The sequence below is a fragment of the Nothoprocta perdicaria genome, unplaced genomic scaffold, assembly GCF_003342845.1.
Source record: "Nothoprocta perdicaria isolate Ctin4 unplaced genomic scaffold, notPer1 scaffold_376, whole genome shotgun sequence".
NCBI classification, from domain to species: Eukaryota; Metazoa; Chordata; class Aves; order Tinamiformes; family Tinamidae; genus Nothoprocta; species Nothoprocta perdicaria.
In genome coordinates this window covers 52,568-61,481 of record NW_020455617.1, presented here as the reverse complement: position 1 = coordinate 61,481, position 8,914 = coordinate 52,568, and the positions used below count along the sequence as shown (strand labels likewise).

General features: G+C 45.5%; 2 protein-coding genes across 3 annotated transcripts; one reads left to right on the top strand and one right to left on the bottom strand.

Moving 5' to 3' along the window:
• Positions 1 to 487: 487 nt before the first annotated feature.
• On the top strand, positions 488 to 7,193 carry ABRAXAS1 (abraxas 1, BRCA1 A complex subunit). Of its 2 annotated transcripts, XM_026044673.1 has the most exons (9): positions 488 to 583; positions 1,392 to 1,482; positions 2,176 to 2,212; positions 2,996 to 3,062; positions 3,788 to 3,981; positions 4,621 to 4,740; positions 5,272 to 5,356; positions 5,882 to 5,993; positions 6,159 to 7,193. In XM_026044673.1, exons 1-9 carry the CDS (start codon positions 497 to 499, stop codon positions 6,584 to 6,586), a joined length of 1,221 nt encoding a protein of 406 aa, XP_025900458.1. In that variant the 5' UTR covers positions 488 to 496; the 3' UTR covers positions 6,587 to 7,193. The 2 variants fall into 2 exon arrangements, with proteins under 2 accessions (XP_025900458.1, XP_025900459.1); XM_026044674.1 differs by lacking the exon at positions 1,392 to 1,482 and having other exon boundaries at positions 565 to 583.
• Positions 7,194 to 7,247: 54 nt separating this feature from the next.
• Positions 7,248 to 8,662, bottom strand: MRPS18C (mitochondrial ribosomal protein S18C). Its single transcript, XM_026044676.1, has 5 exons — positions 8,643 to 8,662; positions 8,236 to 8,319; positions 7,794 to 7,851; positions 7,453 to 7,512; positions 7,248 to 7,367 (listed from the first exon to the last, which is right to left on the bottom strand). Exons 2-5 carry the CDS (start codon positions 8,308 to 8,310, stop codon positions 7,291 to 7,293), a joined length of 270 nt encoding a protein of 89 aa, XP_025900461.1. The 5' UTR covers positions 8,311 to 8,319; positions 8,643 to 8,662; the 3' UTR covers positions 7,248 to 7,290.
• Positions 8,663 to 8,914: the final 252 nt, after the last annotated feature.

The window sequence follows — 8,914 nt, the reverse complement described above, 5'->3', positions numbered from 1 at the left end:
CGCGTCACCTTAATAACGAAATAAAAGAAATTCTGGCTGCAGAATCTGCGGAAAAAAACAAACAAAAAAAAATAGCGGTAGCAAGAGTAAAAGGGAAGATAAAGCGCTGTGTGGCTTTCTAGGGAAGGGGGGTTGTGTAGATTCCTCCTCCTCGTAACTCGCCGATCGCTGTAGGTAAACGCTCCCTTATTTTCCATTGCTATTCTTACTATCTGTTTTTATTCCCTATAGGAGGCCACTTCACCGGCGCTCAGCTCCTGCCGCGACCCCGGCGGGGCACGAAGAGGGCGCAGACGGAGAGGCTTCACCCGGGGCGGCGACCGCTCCAACTCCCGTGGCGTCCCCCGGGCGCTCCGCTCCGCAGCGCCGCCGCGCGCGGGAGCGGGCACGGGAGCGGGAGCGGAAGCGGGCGGCCCGGCGCTGCCCTGCCCTGCCGCCGGCCGCCGCTTGGGGCTCCCTGCCGCCTTGGGGCGGCGCGGCCCGCCATTGCCGGGGCATGGAGGGCGAGAGCACGTCCGCCCTGCTCTCGGGCTTCGTCTTCGGCGCCCTCGCCTTCCAGCACCTCAGCACGGACTCGGACACGGTGCGAGGGCCGCCGCGGGAACGGGGGAGGGCAGCCGGGGCCGCGCGGGGCGGGGCGGCGCCGGGCGCTGCCGTTAGCGGGGGCCGTTGGCCGGTACCGCCGCCGCCGCCATGCTGGGCCCTGCATGGGCGGCAGAGGGGAGGGCTGCCCGGGCCGGGACCGCCCGCCCTCGGCGGGAAGCGGCGCCCGGGCCTGGGGCTCTGCCTCTCCGTGACGGAAAGCGGGCTGTTCCCGGGCAGCGAGGGGCTGCCGCCCTCCCCGCACGGCGCTGCCGCCCCGCCGCCCCGGTAGCGCCCTGCAGCCGTGAGAGGCGCCCGCGTAGCTCGAACCGGAGCTGTAGCCGCAGCSAAGCGCCTCGTGGCGTCTCAGCCTGTCCGGGCAGATAACCTTTATCTTCCCGAGCAGGAACCAGGCACAGCTTGGCCTCAGCCACATCCTCTGCCTTTCCTTTTATTTCTTGCATTATGCTCTTTATAACCCGCTTCAGTTTGCTGCCTACAGCAACAGCTGTGATCAGCTCAAAGGGTTGTTGCTTTGAGAGGTACAGTGCACAGCGCCTGAGGAGTAGTATTGCTTCGCCAGAGCCCCAGACTGTTCAGTGCTCAATAAAACAACAGAGAAGGAATGGAAAGCCTCTGTGAATGAATCTCAGCTCCTTTTTCTTAAATACCTCTGTGTTTAAAACACAGTGATAACCAACTTGGTTTAGAAAGKTAACTGAGCATCCCCATCCTCAGGCCAAAGTTCACCCTGATAATGTTAGCCATAGAGAACCGATTGTAATAAATCTCAACTTCTYCCTGTACAGGAAGGTTTCCTCCTTGGAGATGTGAAGGGTGAAGCCAAGAACAGCATTACCGACTCACAAATGGATGATGTTGAAGTCGTTTATACAATTGGTCAGTCCGCTTTTCTAATCCTGTCCATAGTTACASAAAGTTTTATATAACCATATGCTTACAATTTTGAATAAGGGCAGCAAAAATCTTTCTGGAAGTATGACACTACCCTGGTGTGCAAAAACATGCAAAAATTATTTTTAAGTCTTGCACCTGGAAAATGTCATTTAATCTAGACATATCTAATAATTTAATGGAAGTACCATATCTTAGTCCCTTGAATGGCTCTTCCGAACATCATTACATTAAAGAACTTTTGACTTAGATACTCTTTTTGGCTTAAGCATGTTACTCCAACMCTCCTGGAGGACACTTGCCCTGGATAAGCCTAACATTTCCATGATGAGATACCATATACTTGTTACTTAAATATAAAGTAGGCCAATGCCAAAAACTACTAGTTATGTATGTCACTATTGAGCAGATGTCAGACATATCTTCCCCTTATACTTTCCACAGAATAGCAGTAAAAATATGTTTTATACTATCTCTAAAATAGAAGGATGTGTGCACACACAGATGGATTACTGTAGAAATACATTCATACAAAAAAAAMGCCACCACAATAGTTGCTTTTTTGCCCTTTCTGGAAGACTCTTCCCTGGACCTTACAGATTTAAGTTCTGAGCATAGTCTACARGAGAATGTGTCTTGAGCAGATGAACCCACTCTAATTTTGGTTTCTCTTTTCAGATATACAGAAGCATATTCCTTGCTACCAACTGTTCAGGTGAGGATCTTAAGGAAACAGGAGATGTGTTAACCCTAATGCTAGCTCTTAAGAATTAAACTCCTATTGAGAAAATTATGCAGCTGGAATCTCAGCCTCTTGAAATTATAAGTGCAAAATGGCTGGTCATACTCCTGTTTTGATGTTGCATGCCTTTTATAGGTGCTCATCTTGGCATATGGAAATAGATATGGTACACCACACTTCTGTTGAGCTATGAAGCCATATAAACGTCAAACGTCCAGGTCCACCTTGTGGAAAACAAAACAAAAAAGAGACAGCAGCCTACAGTCTGACTCCTCTCCCTCACAAAATAAATACCAAAAAAAACCCAAATAGTATCACTTTGGAGCTTCAGTGCAGTCCAGAAGGAGCAGTTTTTAGTCTTGCATTAAGAATAGTTTCAAGGACTAATACCAAGTCACATCAGAAATAACAGCTGAACAGACTAATACTGTAAGGGGAGAATCACAGCTTGGTTTTCACTTGAAAAATCTCTTCCTGAAAATTAATAAAACCACACAATATTAGAGCAGTATCTCATATCAAAATGGAGACATCTTGTCAAGCTGTAGCTGCGCCTACAGTATAAGATTTTACCATTGTGCTGCAGTAACATTGATGGTGAAACGGCACATGGTCTGTACAAGTCCACTTACGTATTTATTTTAGCAAACAGCCAGTTATTACATGAACATGAAAGAAAATTGCTAGACCATTTGGGATAATCATTTGATAGAGTAGCTTTCTCCTTCCTTCCTCATTGTTCTATTTTTCTTGTAGCTTTTATAATTCTGCRGGAGAACTGAATGAACCTGCCCTGAAGAAAATATTGTCAGGCTGCAAAAAGGTATTTCATTTTCAAAACTAACACATACCAAGGGACTGGCTCTGTTAATTCTTTTGGAGGGCTGTGAGGTCAATCTTTTGTCTCTTCTATGATGTATAGAATTTAYTGGATATCATCCTTCACATTGCTGGTCACACTTATCTGTTCTTCCCCTGAAGAACATATCCATTTAGAGTAATGATGGACAAGGATATGTCTGTACAAKAACTTGATTTTTCCTATTCATTTTTGAAGTAAACCAGTTAAAGGCCTCAGAGAAGCTCAACTGACCTTTAAAGCAAGTATCATTTGAGGYACAMTTCCAGCTGAGGGGTTATGCTTTASCTTACTCGAATGGCTGTGCAACGCCCAAGATGTGTCGTCATCTCTGCAGAAAGGTTTCTCTAAAGGAAAACAGAAGCTAGAAAAGGATAAATGGATACATAGCAGAACCCAGTTTGCAGGCTTTCACCTTGAGCACAAGCTTTGAACACATGCCCATTCAATGTTTTTGATAGAGATAAGCAGGCRTAGTAGAATTGTCAGGTTATTAGATGTTTTCATAGAATGGTTGAGGGATCTGGAGATCATCTAGTCCAACCCCCTGCTTAAGCAGGGTCACCTCAAGCGCAGTGCTGCTTTCAGGCAGGTTTTGAGCATCTCCACAGCCTCTTTGGGCAGCCTCTTCCAGTGCTGTTCACACCTTCTGTCACTGTAACAACTAACCAATTTCCTCTTGTCTGCAGAGCATAATAGGATGGTACAAATTCAGACGCAACACAGACCAGACGATGACATTCCGAGAAAGGCTTCTTCACAAGAATCTGCAGTCACACCTCTCAAATCCAAGCCTTGTCTTCCTTTTATTAACTTCCAGCATGATGACAGAAAGTTGTTCTACCTACAGACTGGAGCACGCTTTACACCGACCACAGGAGGGGTAACTTGCTTGATTTAGAGTTTAAATGCAACACTTGTACAGAAGATGTTCTGACTTGGAGCAATTCTTTTTTTCTTACTAGTTAATATACTTTCAAGGACAAAATAAGCCAGCACTAATTCTATTACACACTAGGAAAGAATTTCTTATACAACGGGAGCTCTTCTGATAGAGAAGTTGAAACCTTCCCCCTAGGGCCTCTGTAACCACCTGCAGCACCAGCTAAACAGGCAGAAACTGTCACTTACATGTAAGTGATCAAGAAGAGTTACACCTTGCAGGTCTTACTCCCAATAGCCAATTTGTGTGGTACTCATTTATACTCTTTTAAAGTGTTAGAAAACAGGGGCAACTTTCAGYTGGCTTTTAGGAGGTATTGAGACAGGCTGGTAAGAGAAGGTTGAACAGGAAAGTAAAATACCCATAAGCAGGAGAAAGCTCTGCAGTCATGTCTGAAATTCATAGCCTTTTGGGGGATTTGCTTTGCGTGACCATACATCCATCATCCAAGTTMTATATTCTTAAGTTGAGCAGGAATTACCCTGAGAACCCATGATGCTCAGGGATGGGGACATTTTTCAYTCCTATGAGAGCTTTTGAATGTTAACATATTGTGTTTTCATGCTTTTGCTTTTCAAGTCTTTTCCAGAAAGTTCCTCTGGTGGTCACTAACCTGGGTATGGCAGAACAGCAGGGCTACAGAACAGTGTCTGGTTCCTGCATATCTGCTGGCTTTGTGAGAGCAGTAAGACAGCACAGGTACAACATATACCCTCTGTAGTGATCTGTTGAAGCTTTCCTACAAGTTACAGGAAAACTCCTCTATCACAACTTTCAGTCTTAAGGATAAGAGCGTAAACTCATCCCTAATTACTTGGATACAGACCAGCAGGTAACCATCATAACTGTATGGCTCAACAAATGCAACGCTTGTGTAGCAACAGCTCAGCTACTATACATGTCAGTCTGCCCCTCACATACAATATCTTGTTTCTTTGATATCCAGCTCCAAGTCTCCAAACAAGTTTAACTAGTTCAAAAATGCTACCCTCACTGCTCACTTTTTGGTCTGGTTTCTGTAGTTCTTTGACTTGAAGTAGTCAAGGCTTCCCTTCTGGTGGGTCAGTTTTCCACACTGCTGCTGCAAGATGAGCTTTACATGTAGCTTGGTAAAGCTGTTTCATTTTAAATACAAGAGACTTAATGCTTCTTTCTGCATTAGAGCTCCTACTTAGTGAGCACTGGGATCACTCATTTTCAATTCTGCAATTAATTCTTTTTTTCCTAAAGGTCAGATTTCTTTTATGAAGATGGATCTTTACAAGAGGTTCATAAGATTAATGAAATGTATGCCACCTTGCAGGAAGAACTGAAGGTAAGTCCAGCTTACCTGCTTGTACAGCCATTTTTCTCACCAATGGCACAAACACACAGTAAGCAAAGGCTGAAACATCCTGCACTAAGCAAGACACAAGCATAAAAAGGACATTTTGCCCTCTAAGACCTTGTTCRAAGACAAATGAGTTAAGGGGACAGCCAGAAGCTGTAAACACGAGTTTTGCAAGAGAAAGCTGTAATACTGCCAGCAATACCTTTCCATTTGGGCACAAATTAAGGTTATTAACAGAACTACAAGGAATACTGAAGCGTTATCTAGGACCTACTGTCCATAGTTCATTCTAGCTGTTTGTAAGAAGGAAGTAGTAGTAAGTGTCTCGCTTCTCAAAGCAAGGCTAGCATTCCATATCATAAGAAAAATCCAGTCCAAATTCATTATTGCTGCTGTTTAATACGCTTCATTTTTAAAGCTGGGAACAAAGTATCTTTAAACAGTTTGCCATGCAATTAAGTTGATAAGCTCTGAAATCAGCTGAGCTGACAAAACAACTTGTCCTTGCAGAACATAAGCTCTACTGTAGAGGTCAGTGAACGATCTGTAGAGAAGCTCTTAGCAGAAGTGAAGCAGTTAAAAGAAGAAATAAAGAGGAAAAAGCAAAACAAAGATTCTCCGGGTAAGCTGAATAAACCCAATGCTGGTGTCARTAATAGTTGCACAGTCAACTTTACTAACACAAGCAAAGCTCTTCGGAAAGCCCTGTCACAACTTCTAATGCAGCCAAAACTGTCCTGGTACAAWTGTGCAAAGGGGGCCTGACATTCTGACCTTTGTTTTGCAGGAAAGGGCAAGAATCACCGAGGAGAGCCCAAGGAGAATGTTTTCCTTTGTCAGGCTTTGCAAACCTTTTTTCCAAATTCTGGACTCCAGACATGCACTGTTTCCTTCCAAGGCAGACAGATATTTAAGAACTGCTGTAACACTGACCATAACATTAATGTGGTAGACAAATTGACTCTCATGGTAGAGGACAGAGACTTCACTGAAGCCGAAACAAGGCAGCTAACCAAACGTAAGGGCAGAGGGACCACAGCAGGACCAAAATCACTCAAGAGATCAAGAACGCTTCAGCTTCACCAAAAGGTACTTCGAGACCAAGACGACAGTGACCAGGAAAGGAAGCTTACCCTGAGCAGCACTGAAACAGATGAGGAGGTGTTAGAAAAGCTGAAGGACACAACTGAATACTCACAGTCTCCCACCTTCTAAGTGCTTAGCTCAGGTGCTTTGTCCACATGACTACATCTGCACCAAAAGCACCTGCTGGGATGTTTAAACTGTCTCCTATGATTTACAGTACTGCAGGGATAAAAGAGACATGCTAAGTTTATGAAGTATATACTTAGTTTGAAACGCATTTGTCTGAAAATACAAAGCAGAGTCCAAAACACTTCCTCATTCTGCCTTCCACAAATAATTCTGTTCTTTCTCTCAGGGTTTAAATATTACATGAGTAGAATGGAAGCAGAGACACATCACATACTGCCCCAGAGTGACACAGCTTGAAGCTACTGCTAGGAGACCCCATACCACGCCTGGGCAAGTCTTTCCTCAGCAGAAAGTGCTCAAGAGGATTAAGGCAGCCCAGATAACACAAGAGCAGCAGCTGCCGTTTACAAACCAGAGTCTACCTACCTCTACCCATGCCTTGCTACCCAGGACTTCACAAGCCTCTCCCCATTTACAGTCCAACAAGGGAAAAGCAGCTGTTTTACTTTGAAGCTTCCTAGCAGGATAAGTAGTCTGTACAACTAAGGAGTCTGCTATTAACTTTTACCTTCCTTCCAGAGACTTCTCCACAGAGAAAAAACTCTCACCCATGAAGTCTCATGACAGCCAACCACATTTTCAGTAAAACAAGTCTATAAACAAGAAATCAAATAACTTTATTTTTTATTTCTTTACARTACACATTACTCTGGATACTTGACATTACAGATCTTGGGGTCCGTAAGAAACGATGGGTTCTTAAACATCACTGACATAAATCCTGTAAGGCAAGGAAAATGAGGGGTTTTTTTACTCAGAACAGACATACTTGACCTATGAAAGACTCAAATTATAGTCACACTTACCAAACACATGAGCTCTTTTAATGGCTTTTGAAACTTCTTTCTGTTTCCTGTTACACAAACCTGTGTAGGTAAAACACCMTTAGTAGCTACCTGCACAATAACCAAATAGCCTAAGGGATGAAAACATTACTATTGCTTCTAGCTTTCCAAGGTCTTTCCAGAAAAAGCATGTCTGCTTGTACAAACTGTTAAAGCTATAGAAAATAAAAGCTACAGAATATTTTTGTCACATTTTTAACAATGTGTATACAGCTGCTCTTTTCAAAAAGATTTTATATCTAATTACTTAACAGTCTTAGCACTGGCCAAATAGCACCAAATGAATGAAGCATCCCACTTACCTGTTATGTGCCTGCCATAAATATGGCCAGTGTAGGGAGAAATAAACTGTGACAGAAGCTGTTGAAAGATAGGCAGCGTCAGTTTCTTCAGACTTTTAACTCTTTTCTATTTATTTACTATTATGAAACTGCCCTTACAGAAATACAGTTTTTTCCTTTAAGAGGAATTCAGTTACTTATACTAGGATTAAGAAAATGATAATTTTGCATACTTGTGGAAACGGCAAAGTTGAACACGATGCCCCATTCGCATTATTGATTTTCRTAGCCTTAAGTGGGGTTAAGGATATTACATTTAAGTTTTAGGCTCCCTTTACGTGAAGCTCTGAAACCTGCGGATATTTCCCCTGAACTTTCCTCCCTCCACAACAACGCAGCAACACAGCAACGCAGCAACCTCAAGAGTCGCATAGCACTTCACAGATATTCCGAAGAAGCTCACCTGCACGTTCTTGTAGTCCACTTTTATCCCACACAACACACATCTTTGTGGAGGCTCCTTATAGGGATTCTCCATTTGCACTGGCTGCAAGGAGAGGGATTTACAGCTCAGCCTTGCCACAGCAGTAGGCACTACTCTACACCTTAGTGTTTTAAGGCACCAAGTAGAGACTTGTTGACACCGAAAGAAGAGCTACAGGAATTCCCAGGATTTAACAGGCGGGCGGGAAGCCGTTACACACGCTCCCGGAGCAGCCCAACGTGCGGCATTTCCAAGGAAGCGGCTTCTCCGCCGAGGCCTCTCACACCCAGGAGATGGGGCCACCCCACGGAGGAGCTCGGGGGCCGCCCCTCCTCGCCGCGCAGCCCCCCACGGCTGCCCCGGGCGCTGCGGAGCGCGGAGCTTACGTGATCCGCCGGGGCCGCCGCCGCCGCCCGCGCCGAGCCGCAGCCCCGGCCCCACAGCAGCGCTGCAACACAAGGACACAACACAGGGCGGGGGGGTCAGCGCCGCGAGCCCCTCCTCGCCCCACCTCGACGCGGGCAACAGCGGCACCGACCTGCGGGGAGCGCCCGCCGCCGCAGCGCCGCCATGACGGCCCGCCGGGACACCCCGAATAACCGTCACTTCCGGAAAGCTCCCCCACGCGGAGCGCCTGCGTCGCCAGCGGCGGAAATAG

Coding starts and splice junctions, on each gene's coding strand:
- MRPS18C (XM_026044676.1), bottom strand. CDS start 8,310: ATGGAGAATCCCTATAAGGAGCCTCCACAAAGATGTGTGTTGTGTGGG. Junction 7,852..8,235: donor TGGACTACAAGAACGTGCAG/GTGAGCTTCTTC, acceptor ATCTTTCAACAG/CTTCTGTCACAGTTTATTTC. Junction 7,513..7,793: donor TTATGGCAGGCACATAACAG/GTAAGTGGGATG, acceptor TTACCTACACAG/GTTTGTGTAACAGGAAACAG.